At 41.0% G+C, this 18,563-nt stretch overlaps 1 protein-coding gene across 8 annotated transcripts in view; it reads left to right on the plus strand.

Annotated features, from left to right (window-relative positions):
• The window catches only part of RESF1 (retroelement silencing factor 1), a 27,241-nt gene extending 11,355 nt beyond the window's left edge, over positions 1 to 15,886 (plus strand). For 5 of the 8 annotated variants that reach the window (XM_086884827.1, XM_086884828.1, XM_086884829.1 and 2 more), the window contains 4 exons: positions 6,071 to 6,155; positions 7,481 to 12,767; positions 13,513 to 13,587; positions 14,722 to 15,886. In XM_086884827.1, the coding sequence (XP_086740953.1) occupies positions 7,520 to 12,767; positions 13,513 to 13,587; positions 14,722 to 14,864 (5,466 nt within the window). In that variant the 5' untranslated portion in view covers positions 6,071 to 6,155; positions 7,481 to 7,519 and the 3' untranslated portion in view covers positions 14,865 to 15,886. Of the gene's footprint in view, positions 1 to 6,070; positions 6,156 to 6,347; positions 6,526 to 7,480; positions 12,768 to 13,512; positions 13,695 to 14,721 lie in introns of those variants that run through there. The other 3 variants (XM_086884831.1, XM_086884833.1, XM_086884834.1) reach the window with 2 other exon arrangements.
• The last annotated feature ends 2,677 nt before the right edge of the window (positions 15,887 to 18,563 follow it).

The following is an 18,563-nucleotide window of genomic DNA, read 5'->3' on the forward strand; positions in this document are numbered from 1 at the left end:
TTATTTGATGAGTTGCTTAGCTTAATTATTATAATTAATGTTTATTATATACCATTGTGCAAATGGACACTGATATTGTTGAATATTTTTAGGAGAAGGGTTGGAAGTGTTTGTGCATATTCCAGTCCCAGGTGCAATATGTGCACAGCAAGGAATAGAGAGAGTCACCCAGCTGACTAAAACCTGGGCCTTTCATGACAGAAGAACCTAGGAGACTCAATATTTGCATTTGGAGCAGGGAGTAGATTGGGTAAGGGAAACAGACTGCAAGACACTTTCAGAAATACCTTTGGTACTGGCATGCAAAAAGATTCCTTTAAAAATAACCCCAACACTTTACATTCTGGGCAGGACCCTGACATTTACCAGGGAGATAGAAAGTTCCTGGTGTTCTTTGAGGGCTGAAATCTGGAGTCATATCTTATATAAGATTCCTATCTATATGTGCTAGGAAAGTCAGCAAGATACATGTGATGAGACACATCAGGAGAGGGAGAGGTTTCGGCTAATATTGCTCGAGCTACCTTAGCATCAATGGCAGGACTATAGCCATGGCTGAGGTAAATGAGTAATAATTAATGCCATTTTAGAATGAAGTGTATTCACTTCATCTCCAAACAAAAAACCCCGAAAAAGTGAGCTTGGTAGGCCTAGTGGGTGGAACACTGGAGGAATGTCTTTAATGTCTAAACTGACTGTGCATAGATAAGAGGAAAGGTAAATGGCATTGATTATTTTGGCAGCTTTTGCAACTGCATTGTGAGGCAGAGAGGGGGCAAAATTTATGTTGCCATAAATTTATGATTAGAAGAATAATTTTATGATTTTATTTGACATAAATTTATGACAGGTAGCTGTCACAGGCAGAATGGAAGCTTCACACAAGGTTTATCATGTGTACTCTCCTGTTGAGTCACAGGGTATAGAAGGGATCCTGTTGCTTTCTAAACTCCTCGTCAGAGGAGTCTGGGTGTGGCTGGATCCAGTTCTAGACACAGACTTAGTAAAGGTTTGTGCCTAAAGAATTCCTAAGGTGCAGTTGAATCTTTATACAGCTTCATCCCACAGGATAAAGGAAGGCAAACCAATATTAATTTTTTTAATGGTGTTAATACTGATGATAATATTGATCATAATACTAGTTAGACTAAAGGACCTTAACTAAAATAAATTACTACACAGTATAGATAGTTAACTATTATTACAGTGATATTTTTAAAGCTGGCAAAATAATCAAGTAGAGATTGGTGTTGCTTACTCATACCAATGTCTGTGTGCATATCTTTTTAACTCAGCCTTGGGAAGGAACCTTGGATTGTCCCCATTCAAAGGAGGTATCTCCACACACACTTCTAGAAGGGAGTATGTTAAGAGTGTTAGAAGCATAAAACAGTGAAGTAAATAGCAAAGCTCAGTATGAGATGGAGCTCACACATCAGAGCATCAGTGATCACAGCAGACATGGAAACCTGATGGAGGTTTTTGTTGCCATGGCGTTGGGTAGGAATGTAAAGTGGCAAAGGAATAGAGCAGTCTCAATACCAGGAAATGTTCTGTACAACTGCTACCAGGTATACCTCCTACCAAGAAATACTGCATACAACACAACCCCTAAGAGCAGAAAATTGGACCATCCACAGCACTCTGCACAATAATGGCTAATAAGGTATAAAAGGACCCTGATTTTGTGTTTAGCTGGGGATGAGAATTTGACATGAAAATTGTTGGGACACATTTTCCTCGCTCTCTGCAGAAGGGGCACCTTTTGGTTAGACTTGTGTCCTTGGCTATGCAGAGTGTTTTGATGTGAGAAATTGAGCTTGTGATTGCCATTGTATTGTTAGGGCTATATTTAGCTACTCTGCAGTTTATGCAGATACTACTGGCACTCCAAAAAAGCCATGTATGTTGCATTTAATAAACCATAGTATTTGTGAACCAGACTTGTTCTTTTGAATGCAGCTGGACTTACACTCAATAGACTATTGGAGCACCAAATTCCAGGCCTTTAGGTATGCATTTTGCATTTTTAAAAAGTCCCTGCTGTTAAAAATTGGGACTGGGTTTTTATAGCGGTCGACTGTCAGTCAGATGTTTCTGGGCCAACTGTTTCAGCTCAGTTGCCTTTAGCTCAGCAATGTCAGGTAAATTATCAGTACTGTCACTTTTTGGTTGCTTTATCAGGAGCTTTGTTGCATCCTCACTTGTGCCAGTTTCTGCCAGGAAACATTGTTCCTCACATCCTCAGAATGTTCAGCTTTGAGATTATTGAATCAGGCTAGTCTCAGCATTATTCTACACCAAGTGCAGCATTATTCCCCATCTCCATCCATCACTGATAACTTTTACAATCCGGGTATTGTTTGAGCTGCTTTACCCCCATGGATGCAGTGTCTTGCTCCAGCAGCTGTGGTTAGATGTCAGGACCCACTGAACTTGTGAGCTGACTGGCTGAGGCTGTTAAAAGGGGAAGTGAATACTCACTTTTCAGTTCTCTGAGAAGAGACATGATGAATTTTGGGGCTTGCATGATGTTCTGCGGCTCTGAGGCATGTTAATAGCATGGGTCACTGGAGGTAGAGGAGGTGCTTCACAGAGGCCCCAGAGTAGGGGGACTTGGATTCAGAAGTTCCTGGAGATTTTACCTCCCCAGGAGCATCATGGAAGGTCTGGTCTATGAGTGGTTCTGTTTGTGGAAGTAAAAAAGCTAATACCTTGCAGGCCTTTGTAGGTCTTTTCTAGTTAGAAATATCTGCATCATGGCCTAATGGTCTCACTGAGCAAGAGTGGCCAAATTATTGGAGAGAAATACTTGTAAAAGTATCTTATCTGAAGCTTATCTGATGTAATCTGTATGTTACCATTCTTTTTGGTAGCTTGCTGTGTTTTGCTTATCTGACATGTACCTGTAGTCCTGTGAAAAACAATGTGTAATGCAGAGGTATATATATATGTATATATAAACTCTGTCACTACCCCATCTGGGCAAGGTTCAACTCGGCAGAGTCTGTTACTTGGCTGCTCTTTGTGGTGCATAGCTCTGCAGCTACATGCAGTGATAAACTGCTGCTGTGCAGACCTGACCAGAATTGTGTAGGAGTTATTCTGCAGCAGCGGTTAGAACCTCTCAAAAACAGGTCCTCAGGCTGGCTGGCTTTTAATGAAGCCACACTTGATTGATCTTGAGAAGGGCTGAAGGGGCTCCTGGAGCTTGAGGGCTACTGCAGAGGGTGAGAGAAGTGGTCCCCTCCATTGTGATCAACCGAAAGCAGAATTTTGACTGCCCATGAGGACATACAGATGGTGATGCCATTGATGGTGGCATCTACCTCCAAATGGGAAGTCTCTGTAAGATGCACCATCCATGGCACCTGAGAAGGATCATCAGGTTCTGTCTGGGGTGCCAACTACATGTGATAAGTCTGGGTCACCAAGGGCTGGGGCATTTCCAGTTGGTGAAGTGATGGGAGGGGCACTAGGGCCCTTGCTCAAACCCTGGTGGGAAAAACTGCAGCACAGGGGCTTGTTGGCAATAGCCAATAAAACGTGTTGGGGCTCTGTGGGCTGCCTGGTTCGAATACCTGGGGCTAAACAGGCTTTTAAGATTCCTGGTGTCAGGGCCCTTTAGCACAGGCTTAGGGAGGTTTTAACCAGGGGTTTGGTGGTAACTGTGGCTGCATCCAGACAGGATGCAGGATGACAGAACAAGCATAGCAGAACATAGCTGGGACCGTGTGGTGCTGGGCGTTGTGGCTGCTGATGTTAGTGGGCTCTGAGTAATCCAGGACTGTTTGTGATGCAGGACTGCAGTGAGTGCTGCTGGGTCTCAGATGGAAGACAAACTCATAGTGATTTACTAAATATTGATGTTGATCTAGTATCAATATCAATCTGTTGATGGATAAAAGACTGTAACAGTTTAAAGTTAGAAAGCATATGTTTAATCAGCACAGGGCAGGTACTTGGGGTAGTCCCCTAAGATGCACTGCAAATTCACAAAAGATTCCAGTGTATATTTATTTACAAAAGTCTTGAATACCCAAAATACTAATACATATTCATAATGCTAACACCTTCCATTCTCTGCTTCATATTAAAATACATGGTAATAAGTTTAAAAGGTTGTTACTCCTGTGTGGTTGGTACCTTGAATTGAGGGGGTGGTCATTTTCAGTGAGGAGTGGTTGTAAAAGATGAAGGATAACCCATCTTCCTCACTCTGACCTTTCTACTTTTACAATGGTTGACATTACAACTGACACTTGGGGGAACTCCACTTTCCTCCCTTCGTGACTTTTAAATGGGCTTCCAGATGTAAGATCTGTGTTCTTCCTGGGCCTGTTTATCAGTTTTCCTGTTCCTCATTATAAGCACAGCTAAACGAACATACAATTACAAGTAATTCGTTATCTAAATCCCTGGATTTATTATCTCAAATCCTGCTTCTAACCTAATCATTAACTCTAATTGATTCCAGCAAAGTCTATCACTAGCTAAAAGCTTTAACTTTTCTAAAGTTCTTAATTTTTTAAAAATTTGTGATTCAATAGGACTTTACCTGGCACACAGGGGCTACATCTGAAAAATGACTGAAAACCAGCCTTCTCGTGTTCAGTCCCAAATCTGTGGGACTGTCCCAGGAAGTATTCTGGGGACCTTGGTTACCTCAAGACCTTTATCTTTGAGCATATGTTAGTGATACCAGAAGTACAGTTGTGTTTTCCAATGGAGTTTGTAGTTAGATTCCAGACCCTACAGGAGGGCCCAGGCTTCTGATTCTGAAATTCAGGGGGTCGTGTGACATATTTGCAATTCAGGTTAAATAGCACACAGTAACAGATTTGTGAGAGTGCTCACCTGATTTGGCATGGGTTTTTGCCTGTGGAAAAGCATTCACAGACACAGTTACGGTGCCTCCATTGACACCATACTCAGTTTAATTGTTAGTCTGATTCATAGGCCTAGTCAGGCTTCAAGGAGGTAGGAATTTGACATATGATTATCTGAAATCAAATTGGACCATGTATTTCTGTCCTGGTTGTCTTGATCAACTTTTCTTTCAGAAAAAAAACGTTTCTTTCAGAAAGTCACTTTCAGGCAGTTTCCAGCCACCTACCTGTCAAGCTTTTCCTGGGCAGATAGTGCCATCACAGGGACCCCGTGGCCTTCTGATTTCTCCACAGTCACTTCAAGGCTTCTAACACAGACACTGGCAAGAGTTGTAGAGTTGTGTCTGTTTCAGCTGAAGTGTTCTACTGGGCTTCAGGCTCTTGTTTGTTTGTAGGGGAATAACTTAGACTTCAGCTGCATTTAGATAGTGCTCAGCATTTCTAAGAGCATGAGCTGTAACACAAATAGGCAGGGTAACTTTCCCTTCATGCTTTTATCTTTCTGACTTTTTCTATTCCTAGAAGAGAACAGGTAGTTCCCTCCATGAGAGCATCTGGCACCCAAAGGCAGGGTAAGGCCCCAGACTAATCAGTTCAGGCACCTGCTACAAGGCTCAGGCGAGTTATGATGCCATGTACTGCATCTCTCTGTTGACACGAGAGTGGAGGGACTTGATGCAGCCTGCTGAGTTAGATTTGGAGTGTAGTAACAAACACCAGACCAACAGCTTTAGGGGTAAACAGTTTCTCTCAAAACAACAGGTGATTCTTGGGGATGGTCCTGTGTGTTTCCTCTTACAGTAATTCCTGTAACACATAACTCAAATTAATAATTACAAAGTATATCCATTACAGCCTTCACCCCTGGTCCTTTTGGGCTGGGTTGTAGGGTTTACCATTGCAATGAACCCTTCCCCTTGTCTCCAGCCTGGCTTCAACAAGGGGTTTCTAATTTATTTTTGATCTTGATGGTGACGGTAATTGGATTTTACTCTTAGTGAAGTTGTGAAGCTGCATGTAGTCGAAGTTCCTCCTCTAGCAAGGATTTTACAGTTACTAGTGGTTAGCATCTTAGTCTTGTTTGCCTCTCTTACAATTATGTTCCCAGAAAATGTGAATGCCTTAAGTTTCCTCAGCATTTGTCTAATTCAAGGATTGTTTTATCCCAAATAATTTTTCAGGAAATACCCAGTGTAACATTAGCAGCCTGAAAGCTTAACCTTGGATGCAAAAACCTGTTTTGTCTGCTAAGATTCCTGCATCACTGTAAGTATTGCCTGGACACTGATGTTGATGATTTTTACGAATTTCCTATGCCACTTCATTTTCCTGTCTTCTTTTGTTGTCGGTGTCTTATGAGAGCAGAGAAAGTAAAAGAGTGAAGAAAGATAGAGCTGTGTTTGAATCTTGAAAATAACACCTGGAAAACTATAACACTGGGTCTTTTATTTCTTATAGGCTAGATATGAGTGATACTTCTCATTCTCAAATTTGAAATCAGAAGAGTCTTAAAATCTAAAAGAGCCCATGAAGGAATGTCAGGAGCCTTGGGTAACCTGGGAGAAATGGCATGAAAGATTCTGTTGAGAAACTGTCTTAACACCCTGCACAAAGCAAGGTGTTTGTTCTGTCCTAGGTGGGTTTGATCATACTCAAAGGAGCTTATTGAGATGCAGACAAGCATTCATTCCTGTCAGTTGTCATGGGTTTTTTTGTGATATTTTGTGCATTTTTGGAGGCTGAAATAGTGTTAGGCTTTGAAGGCACTGTCTCTAAAGACTTTACAGAGTAACATGCTCACCCATTTGGGTTTGTTGGTAATCCATGTGCATTCTGGAATATAACACATGAAGACATAGAGATATGTGACTTTGTCAGCTCCTGAAGGTGTAAGTACTGCAGTAGCATAAGTGTTGTTGTCATTTTTATGCTTCATTCCTTCTCCCAGCTGAGTAAGTTAATGCTGCCAACAGAATTAGGGGCTCTTTGCTTGTGGATCACTGATGTGCCTGTAGAGGCACAGTCATGTTTCTCAAAATTAAACTAGTGGGCAACATAATTATGAGAGATTTTTACTAAACCCAAAATAATTTTTCCATTTATTTTGTTGTATTTGAAGGTATAATTGAAATTGAGTCATACTGTCTGAAAACCCTGGCCTGTATTTTATTCTGTAGGTGTTTCTTGTGTTCAGCTCTTTAGTATTGTTCATTGTGTCATGTCATACACCTACCTTGGGGCTTTTTTCCATTGTTTTAGGATTAAGAAGCTAAATATAGCAATCTATTGTTAAATTAAAAGGTTGAATGATAATAGAATTAGCAGAATAGTGTGACTTTTTTTTTAATCATTAGATAGTCAGTAGAGTTGTTAGTTGCTTTTCCTTTTATACTTTACCGTGTTCTGGGAAACAATTTATGCAACTTGACTTTGACAGCATTTTATGTCCGTGGCTGTGCTAATGGGGTTGCTCTCCTACCCAGCAATTTTAAGTTCAACGGTTCCGTTCATGATGCATTCTAAATTGCTTCTTAGTAAATTAAATAGGTCTTGATCAAAAGGTTGTAATTTTTGTAAAATTTTTTTTGTAGCATTTTGGTTTTGCCTGAAGAAAAAGAAAACAAGAGAAGATGGACTGGAATGTAAGGCCAGTCCAGAATGCTGATGCAAATACAAACCTACAAAGTGAAGGAGCGTGTTTCAGTCAGTTACTTCCTAATGGACATACTTTTCCTCAGACAAATGCCAACTCCTCTAAAAATGCATGCACTTATGCTGAAAATAACCAAATTGTGTATATGCCAACTATCAATGTTGCCTTCCCTACTGTAAATGCTGAAGGATTCAAAACTTCAGATCAAACCTCACCAGGAACATCTGTAACTGGTAATAATTTTTTCACATCGAAATACTCAGTTAAACGACATCAACAGATGTACATAACAGCACCAAAACCTCCCAGTCAGAATTCACCTTTGCGGCCAGAGACGACTCTGACCTCTTGGCCAGTCTCTAATCCCTGCAGTTATCCCTGCAGAAATTTACCCCCTCTGTCCTCTCAAATGAACACAGGGAATAGTGTAAGGAGCCTGCTTGGGGAGCCTCAGTATGCCAATCCCAGTGCTTACAACATGCAGCCAGAAATGCTGCAGCATAATTCTCTGAGACTTGCAACACTACATCAAGGTGGCATTCATCCCCAGAGTAATTCTTTTCCTCTCGGTACTCCTGGGCAACATGTCCAGCCCCAAATATTTAATTCCAGTATTCAACAGGGTAAAGTTTCATATTCAATGAATCAAAATACTGGAGCAAATATACATCTGCCACAATTTCAGCAGAGTCAGATGACATCAGAAGCTCCCAGAGGATGTTCTGCACCATCTTTGTTGCCTGCCAACTGTGTTTCAAGACATGCAGCACAATCTTCAATGGGTGCACCACAGGAAGTGCAAAATGTACCTAATGGATACAACATTAACCAGCAGAGGTGCCCACTGGATCCAAAAAATGCTCCTGGGTTTAATAGTATTCAGCAGCTCTGTCAGAAGCAGCCATCTGGAGAAGTCAGTCAATCAGTCAGGAATGTCTATAATCCAAGTGGAAGTGTGACAACAAATCGGTCTTTTAATGAAAGCTCTGTGTCATCCCCTGGCATTCCCAAAGAACTGCTTGATGTTGTGAAAGAAATAGAAGCTCTTTCTTCAAAGCCACTGAATGAAACTGCTTCAGTTCCAGAGAGCCAGACTAGTAGTTTGATGAATGGACCTGTTAATGCTCAGGTTTCTTCAGCGGCAACAACACAGGGAATAGGAATTACAAAGGAGAGGCTAGCTTGGGAAGCTGAAAAGCTGAACTGTCTTAAAAAAAGGGTTGTCCTGCTTGAAACGGTTCATAATTATAAAAAAAAAATCTATCATGCCAAAAGTACTCTTCTTCCTCCTACTAGCTATCCATGTTCTCCTGCTAATTGTCTTCCATGTGTGCCCAAACAAAATGTACCACTTTCCCCATCTGAACCAGTGGGGACAGAGAGGCCCACACTTGCGATTTCACATGATGAAAGAAAGGACAAAAACCTAGCCAGTGTTGATAACAGAAGATTGGAGGTGACTCAAAGTGACCCTCAGGTGGAGCAGGGAAGCCTTTCATCAAGCTTCACTCCTATTCCCTCTCAGAGCAAAGTCCCAGCTCAGTTTAATAATCCTGAGAGCACCTTGGAACAAAGGGATGTGCATGCCTTGGCCTCTTCTCAAGGAACTGTGACTTCCTCAAACAGTGCTTCATGTTTTACTCAAGCAGGGAGCTCTGTCAAGACTGCATCAAAGACTGTGCAAATTGGCCCTGAGAACTCATCATTTCTTCAGTTTGTATTGAGCAGCACAAATGTGCTGAAAGAGAAGACAGCTGGTGCTACTGCTGATAAAATACTGACGAGTCTCCTGTGTAATGAAAAACCACTGCTCGATACATCTGTCTCGGGTGAAAGCTTGCTAAAAGACACTAGTGAGAAGAACACAGAAAGTCTGAAAGGTGAGCAGGCATCTGTGGCTCACACAAACTCTCCTGCATCAGAAACAACTGCATCTGGTGATGCTAAATTCCAGACCGAGGTAGCTCAGAAGAAAACGCCATTTACTGAAAATGCATCCTGTAACCAGAGCAATTGTAGTTACACTGTGGAAGAGGTGGCTGCATGCCTGCGCTTGTGGGAGAAGTTTCCATCAGAATCTGTAAGTGTGCAAAATAAACAGTCAAATGAAAGCCCTACAGCAAATCAGGTTCCACCCTCCAACCAAAACACAAAGGCAGGGAAAAAAAATGTTCTGTCCAGTGTGGATGAGACCATTTTACCTGTAACAGCTACCTCTGTGGGACAAAAACTTGATACATTGACTTCCAATTTGATAAAAAATTTTGAACCTCAAGTTGCAGTTGTCTCTCCTTTAGTGCTTTGTGAACAAAGAACACTAAGTGAGCAGGCAGGCAAGATCCCAACACCTGAAGGTAAAACCTATCCAGTGATCGATTTGGAAAGCACATGTAGCTTGCAAGAAGAGGGGAAAAATGGTTTAAATGTGGCAAATACTGCCAAAGGAACAATAGAAAATGCTAGGTCATCACCCAGTGATTGTGTTCTGGAACAAAAAGTGGACTCAGATTTACAACAGATCAAATTAGGTGATGAAAACCAAAGGAAAGTTAGTCCATCTGCACAAGATGAAAGAAAAAATCTGCAGCTTGGATTACAAAAGAAGGCTAGTCTTCCTGAATCATGCACAAATTTTTGTAGTCAGATCTCTCAAGAAGGTATAAGGGACCACAAAGACAAGCAAGCTGTCTTAGAGGCAGGAGATTCATCCACAACTGTGCTGGAAAATGAGATGTTTTGTATTTCTAGTGTATGCTCTCTTGTTGAAGGTGATAAATTTTATAATGCACAAATAGCAGGCATGTTCAAGTCAGTCTATGAGACACAAACATCAGAAGGAAATGCATCTGGTGCGAGGCAAAAGGAACAACATCTGGACTTGCATAAAACTGAGCTGGGCAATAACACTTCCCGAAGAGAAAGCTTGCTGCTGAGGATGTTGGAAGAATCATCAAGTCATTTGGAGAAAGAAAGCAGAGGCAATCATCCTAAAGCAGTTTCTACCTCTGAACAAAACACGAGTCTCAAGGCATCTTCCAAGCATCCTGAAAATTACTTAGAAAGTCTTGCTAATATAAATCAGAAGTTAGCTCAAAATTCACTTGATTCCTCTATCAGCATGACTGTTAAAACTAATGCACCTGCTGTTCCAGGAGACCACAGTAAACAAAATTCCATGCCTAATAAAAATAGCATAGAAAAGGAGGTGAACTTTTTTGTAAGAGAACCTAGTAAATATCTAGAAGATCAGCTGCTTGCTTTAGTGAAAGAATTTCCATATGGCATTGAAGGTGCTGATATGCTAACAAAAGGAGCAGCACAAAATCGTTCTGTGGCTGAAGGGACAGAGAATCAGTCTCAAAAAGAGGTTAAAATTAGTGACAAGAATGCTCGTTTAAAGGACCCAGTAAATCAGACTAAAATTACGGTGTTAAGCTCTGATCAGGTTCAAGAGCTGTCTCCTGGACAAAACCAGTGTCCTTCTAGTGACAGCAAGAGAGAAGTGAGTCAGCAGTCAGAAAAGGCTTCAGCTGACAAGGACAACCTTGAAGGCTGTGTCCAGCCTAATCAGAAACCATGTGAGGAGGAAAAAGCCCCACAAAAAAGTCCTAAGTCCAGTGAAAAAAGTGAAGATTGCTCTTTAACAGGTGGTTTGTCTGTAGAATATAAAACACCTCATTGTCCCTCTCAGTTAGAAACATCTGGTTCAGAGAAAAATGATTGTCAGCTTTCAAAAGCTGAAAATACTGACTCTGCAGAGACAGAAGAAAACAGTCAATCTGATACCTTGAAAAAGAAAAACTCTGCAGTGGGAGACCTAACAATTTCTGAAAAAATCACAGACAGTATTAGCAAAATTAAAGATACTTGCAAATACACTTCTGCAATGAACAAAAATCCTAGGCCGAAGGTGGATAATGAATACAAACTGCCTACAACACAGGAAAAAATTGGACCAGTTAATTCCTTTGAAAAACAGGATGCTGATAAATACAAAAGCAGCAGCTGTAAGGAAAATCTGCAAATTGACAAAGGAACCCAAGTGTCAAGTAAAGAATTTCATTCTGACAAAAAGGAGCACCAGACAGCTTCCCAAGAGTTACCAGAGAAAACTGATCATACATATGCAGACAACATGGCAAAGCTGTCCATAAAGAAGGAGAGAGCTTTCAAAACTGAGTCCCTTTCACAGGATATAACCAGCCCAGGTTTGACCTTGAAATCCAAAATGGACACTCACCAATCTGTCAAGTCAGAAAGCGTTGAAATTAAGCACTCTGAAGTCAGTCAAGGACAAAAATTTAAAACCTGTGAAGAGACTTCAGCTGAAGAGCAAAGCTGTAAGAAACAAAAGGAGCTGCTTAGGCAAGACGTAGGAATTAGTGTCAAAGAGCAAGCGAAATTACCAGCAGAAATAAAACATAAAAAATTGAGTAGTTACCAAGCTGATGCTGTAACATTCTCAGATAGTAGCACTGTAGACTTCAAATCAAGACACACAAAGTATTCTCAGCATAAATCTGTGAAAGTTCATCCTTTGCAGGAGCAGGCATACAAACGGAAGATGAAGGAAAATATGGTTGGGAAGAGAGAATTTAAAAAAGCAAAGCTAGAAGAGGAAAAACTGAAACAATCTGAAGCAAAGAGTTCTAAGCAGCTTGCACACAATTGCATGCTAAATGCTGACAAAGCTAAAAAATTGAATGGAGAAAATGGTTGGAAACCAAGGAGTTCCTTAGCAGATTGCGCTGTGCTTAAACTGCAGAGAAAAAGAGCTCGGTCTTCTACCATGTCTAAAAACTACTTTTCTAGCAAAGAAAGACATCTCGATGGTCTAAACAAAGACAAGTGCACTGAGAAAATGTTTCCTGATAAAAATCTTCTATACCTAAACAGAAGAAATAACAGACTAAAGCTGCATCTTCAAAAGGAACCCAAAAAACATTACCTGAACAGAGTGGCATTTAAACGTACAGCACAGGAGCGCATTTATCTGACAAAATTAGAGACGTCACCTGTCAGACCTGTCTGGCATAGAGCCACCAAAGTGTCACAGAGCAGTGAGTCAAAAAGAGATGTGTCTGTCTCGACAGCTGAGAAATCATGCAAACAGGAACGCCTTGAGTTCAAGCTGTGTCCAGAGATACTGTTCAGAAATCCAGCCCCTGGTGAAGAAAGCTTAGCTGCAAAGAATTCTCCAGAAAGAGATAAAGTCATTGTAGAAGGTATGATGCTGTCTTGATGATTCATTTGTGAGTAAAAACTGTGTATTCATTTTAAAATGCACATTGCGCAAAGCTACAGACAGTGAAAACATGGGATTGTAGAGGCTGAAAGCTGAGATATCCTAACTTGTTCTGTGACAGACCATAGCCGTGTCTTAAGCTGAAAAAGAACATGGGAGTTTACCTTCAATTTTCTGTGAGCCTTAGAGAATGAAAATTAGAGCATGGCAGTTTCAAGTAACTTTGGGAGAAGGCTTTCTAAAGTACTTGTAGAAGTTAGCTTGGCTTGATTGTAGAAAGTAGATTCCCATGGCGCAGTTACCAAAGGAGATGTGATTTGTATTCACTGTTCACCTGGTTGTGCGTCAGTCTGGCTGGGCAGAGGAGGGAGAGATCTTTTGTGACATTGAGGAATAGAGTAGGTTCAGGCCAGACATATCCTGCCCACAGTCCCCATAACCTTTGCCATCTTTGCCTTAAGCATCCATTTTTCCTTCTCTTCTTTACCCCATTTTTCAGCATTTTACATAGTGCATTCTGGAGCATATTTATGTCAAATGTTGTATTTGATTTTTAAATGAACCCAAATCTTAAGCTGTACATATCAGCCCTTGGAGTAAGATTCATACCCAAAGGAAATTTCCTTTTGCATGTGCTAGTATATGTGCTAGAATTTAATGCTTGATAGAGGCCTGAATTTGTGATATAGAAACCTGAGAAACATTTTTTGAAAATTTCTTTTTAGGAGTCAAGAGTAAAAAAGAAGATTGGTTAAAATGTGAACCAGTGAAGCAAAAGAAAGTGGAAGAGATTTCTACAGGTGAAGTGTCTTCTGAATGTCCCATTTGAAATACAAGTTAAATCCTCTTTCCTTGGTTTTAAATGTTCCTTTACAGTAGTAAATCTTAATAAAGCATTTTAAATTATTATTTTCTCATTCTGCTGATTAAGTGGATATCAGAGAATAGACTTAGAAGTATCAAAGATTTGTGTAGCTTTTTATTGCGTTATGAATATGTTGTTGGAAATGTTAAAATTTTCCTGTGCTGTTAACTTGGATGCAGCACTGGTAACAGTGTTTAAATTTAACTTGTTTTAATTTGTATATAAAGATTCTTTCATGCTTTAAAATATAGGAAGTGATGTAGCAGAATGTAGTGCAAAAACAGAAAGCGATTTTTAAAATAAATCTGACTTTCACAGTTGGTTGCTGCTGTTCACACATAACACCTGTGCTCACAAATTGCAGGACCTGTGTCCCAGTAGTCTAGAAAAGATAATCTGTATGACACCCAGAGGAAAAGTGGGATCACTGTTAACATCTTCCTCATTTCTCTTGAATTGCTTTTTGGATGGTCTTTTATACCCTCTAGGAGTCAGCTGTCACAACATCTCAGGATCTTGTTTGTTCCATCCTTTTTAAATCTTGGGTGAGGTTGCTCCCAGCTGTCCTTGTTTCTTTGCTTTAGGTACCGCTCTGGCTCTAATCTTGTTTTTCTAGTTAGTGGTCTAACAGGGAACAAAATGCATTCTGTAGCCTTGTTGCTGTCTGCTTCTTAGCTTTAGAGCAGAGGGCTTGCATGCTGATGCTTGTGTTGTGGTGTTGCAGGTGACATAGTCTTGCAACCTTTGCATCTTTTGTTGCTGTTGCCTGTGTCCTTGGGCTTTGGTGTCTGCTATCTTTTTAGCCCTTCCTCTTGCTTCTTCTCTTCCTTTCACAAATGCACGTTTTCTGTCACACCTTTCTTAACACTCTCCAGAAATCTCTCCTTTGATTTGACACCCAGATAGCCATTTTGTGCTTAAAGATTCATTGTTTTAAATCTGAGGTGCCTGGTGCTTTAGGAAGGAAGTTTGTGGCATCCTTTTTGACACTGAAAGGCCTTAGTTACCACATGCATAAGGAATAGAGTCCTTTGAGACTCTTGCTTTAACATGCTTGTCTATCTTGCAGCTGAGGACAGTATTCCCCTTGATACAGCTATACAGATCCTGGATGGAGATGGAAAGAATCTTCACATTCCTGTCAAAGACTCAAAAGAGATGTTTCAGACCTACAGGAAAATGTATCTGGAAAAAAAGATGCAAAAGTCTTGATAGCACTCCTGTATCAAAGGTCTTACTGTCTCTGAGAAAAAAATGCCAACACTAAGATGATTTTTTTTTTTTGTTTACTTCATATTGCTGAACAAATGTAAAAACCCACGGTTTTCTGGTGGGTGTTGAGAATTTCCTTCCCTATTTTCCTCATATTTGTGAATAATTACCATCTTATCCTGTATTTATTGTCCAAATATGCTTTGGTGCTGTAAATGCTGTTTTAAACGTATTGTTTCTTTTGGCATATTTGATCTTATTTTTTTTTAAGATAGAGTAGCTCATTGAATCTTGACCAAAAAATAACAAACTCATTTAAACTGTCATAGCCTGGTTTTTTTTCCTGATTCTCAAAATCTTCTACTTGTTATACTTTCCATTGCTGGCAGTGGAAAAATATTTCTGCTGCAAAGGGATTGCAGTGGATTCCCAAGCATTACACTTCTGTTTCCCACTACGGTAGTCTGTTTTGCTTCTAAAAAGGCTTTCTGTTTTTTGTAGAAACTTTTTTTCCTAAACTGGGACTAGAAATATAAACCCCTCAATTCAGGCATACAGATCAGGGGCATTTAAGAAATATTTATGCTGCTACCCAGTTTTGTTACATTTCTTTTTGTGGCACTTGTATGGACTGAGCTCTTGAGTTCTTAGTTTGAACACAGTGCTGCAAACTGTTAGTTTAGTGACAACTTCTCTTGCTTTTCTTTCTCTTTTTGCAGTTGAAGTGTGGGGAGTTCGAATTCACTCTTGTCTGAGTTCAGCTAGACTGTAATTTCTTTGTTTATAAAGTGTTAGATTATGTTTGCTTACACATTCACTGTGACGTAACGGTTGTATTTGTCATTGGCTATCTTCTGTTAAGTGCCTTTTCACTGTTATTCAAAATCTAAAATCAAATCGTATTTTTACAGAGATTTGGTACTTAATTCTTTCTATCTTACTAAACCTTTATGCTGAACAAAAAACCTGTAGATACGTCACTGAACGATTTTTATACTTGAAATAAACTTTTGAGGACTTCACCTCACCTTGTCTTTTTTTTTTTTTTTTTTTTTTTTGTTCTTGAAGTATGAAGTTGTGCTTATTGCAGTTAGTTAAATAGGCATTGAAGATATTCCTGTAGATGAAAAGCAGCTTTAAAATAAGTGATGTATCTTCCTTGTTTAAAGGAAGTAGTTGAAAGTTTGTTAGTTTGTTTTTCTCTCTGGATGCCAAACTTTTAGTCTGTGGGGAATGTTGCTGCTGGAGGATTTTGTAATAATCCTGTTAACTCTTGAGAAGGTTTTTCATTTTCTTGAGCATTTAGTTACCTGCATTATACTGCCCGCACAAAGGAAGATTTAAGTGTAGCCAGTACAAACAAAACAGGGTTCCTGTCAGGAGTTTAATCTGGGTTTTGTTCTGCACAATGATACATGAAGCTGACTTAAATGCTTGCATGAATTCTTTTTAGTAGGAAACTATTCAGTCCATTGACCCATGACGTTTATGTTCTAAATATTTGGAGAAGTCTTCTCACTGACCTGGTGCATCCAGTCAGCAAGAATGCCAGTTTTGAGTCCCAGTGGATACAGCTGTGTCTTCTTCCTTCCTTATACCAAGAAGTGAATCTTGGTTCTGTGACACTGTTTACATGGTGACTTGTGCCTACACGGATTTGCTATGGCTGGGATCTTTGGGATAGACTGCCCATGTAGCTTTTGCTTGGTTGTTGTACAGTCAAGAGAATCATGGATGAGGTCCTTTAACATAATGTGGGTTCAATGGGCTCATTGACTTCAGTGATGCCATTTTCGGCTGGTTGCTGTTATTTTCAGCTGCCCTGTGCAGTTCCAGTCTCCACTGTAGTCATATCATAGCAATTTTTGCTGATATTGGAATCTCTCTGGTAAATTGCCATGGCTCGTAAGTTGGCCACTATCCATTCAGACAGCTGCTGGAGGGAAAATATCTGTAAGGAACAGTGTTAGGACTGCAAGGAGTACCTACAGAGAAAAGCCTGGAGACCATCTGCTCCACAGAATGAGCACCGTGGATATGTACATAAATGTCACATGGAAACACCAAACCTTATTGTGGTCATGCAGGCTTGACAGACAGCTACAGGGCAGATACAGCTGTCTCTAGCACTGCCTGTTTCACCTGTGGGCATCTCCAGCAACTACAAGATAAATGGGCAGTCACAAGAGCCAACAAGAAGAACTTTGCATAGCCTGATGCTCAGCATTCTGCTCTGCATCTCATGCATCTAACTATGGTTGAACCTATTCTGATGTGTGAGTACATCCAGTGTAGCTTTCTCCCCTGATATAAACAGCTACAGACAAGATGCATGATGTCCCTAAACCTTACATTTTAAAACATTGTGTGCTGGTTTTCCATTAATTGATATTTGGTGAGAAGGGAAGAAGCCACCCACAGAAATGATTTTTCTGGAAGAGGTTGCCAAGAGCTTCCTCTGTGCCTAGCGAAAACCAATAGCTGCCTAGCTTTGAGAACTGACAACCTATTGAACCATTTAGAATCTGGGTCTGCCTCTGTGAAATTCACATTTTAAACATGGGCAAGCCCAGGAAATCTCTCTCTTGGCTTCCAGCTTTTGAAGAGGTAACTGGGTGCTGGTTGGACCAGATCCTCACAGCCTGCTGGGCTGGGCTGTCCCCATGTGGCCCAGCTGAGAGTTTCTGTCCCCTGAGGGGTGGTGGGTGGGCTGCTGAGCCCCTCACTGGGGAGTCCTCTGGCCCCCGTCCCAGCAGGCAGCTGGGGCCCCTTCCCAGCAGTGCCCACTGCTGGGAAGGCTCTTCCAGCAGCACCACCAGGCCAAGCTGGCCAGAAGCTATCGGTGCTGGGGATAGCCCCAAGGCCAGGAGTGGCCAGGGTCCAGGAGTGGCCACATGGCTGGGACTGTGGGGCTGAAAAATCAGAGCAACCGGAATAAGGGTGCGCAGCCATTGCTGCCTTGGCATGGCTCGTAATGAACTTTGTTTAGCTGCTTTGAGCCAGCCATGCTGCAGGGAGAAGGACAAAAATGGCAGCAGCAGCTTTTCTTGTTTTCGGTGCTCCGCATGAAGAAAAGCACTGAGTGGAGCCGGTGGCCGGCACGGTGTCGGCAGAGACTGTGTGAGCAGCAGCAAGAGGCACGGTGAGTGATCTCCCCAATGCACAGCCTGGATGAGAACAACCTTTCAGTGCTGCAGAGCTCTATGAAAGCTGTTTCAGTTGATAAAGCTTGAGAATGAGCCTACCTAAATGAACCTACAAACACCAATTCTCTCCCAAATCAGGAAAAGGGTAAGACATGTAAGGAAAACAACATGGGACATTGAGGTCAGTAAAGAAGGAGTCAAATTCTAGTTAGGAGTGGATTGAGGAGATGCCTTAGTCTTGGGCTGAAATTCTCTCTGTAAGGCTATGGTGAAGATACATTTTTGATATATCAGACTTTGTTTTTTCCCTGTAATTCATAAATTGGAAGGGGGGATGCAGCATTCACCTGCAGCCCATGAGAAAAGGGCGTTTGTGCAGGAGCATGTGGATGCGGAGAAGCTGTAATCCAATGAGAAGCTTCAACAGAGAGAGATGAGAAACTTTACCCCAGGGACAGAAGAAGAAAAGCCTCTGTTCCCAGAGACAACAGAAGAGAACTTTTGGTTTTTATGCTAAAACAGCTCATCCTTAAAATAGCACCCCGTAAGTTGA

This window comes from Cyanistes caeruleus, chromosome 4 (genome assembly GCF_971803275.1).
Source record: "Cyanistes caeruleus chromosome 4, bCyaCae1.hap1.1, whole genome shotgun sequence".
NCBI lineage: Eukaryota > Metazoa > Chordata > Aves > Passeriformes > Paridae > Cyanistes > Cyanistes caeruleus.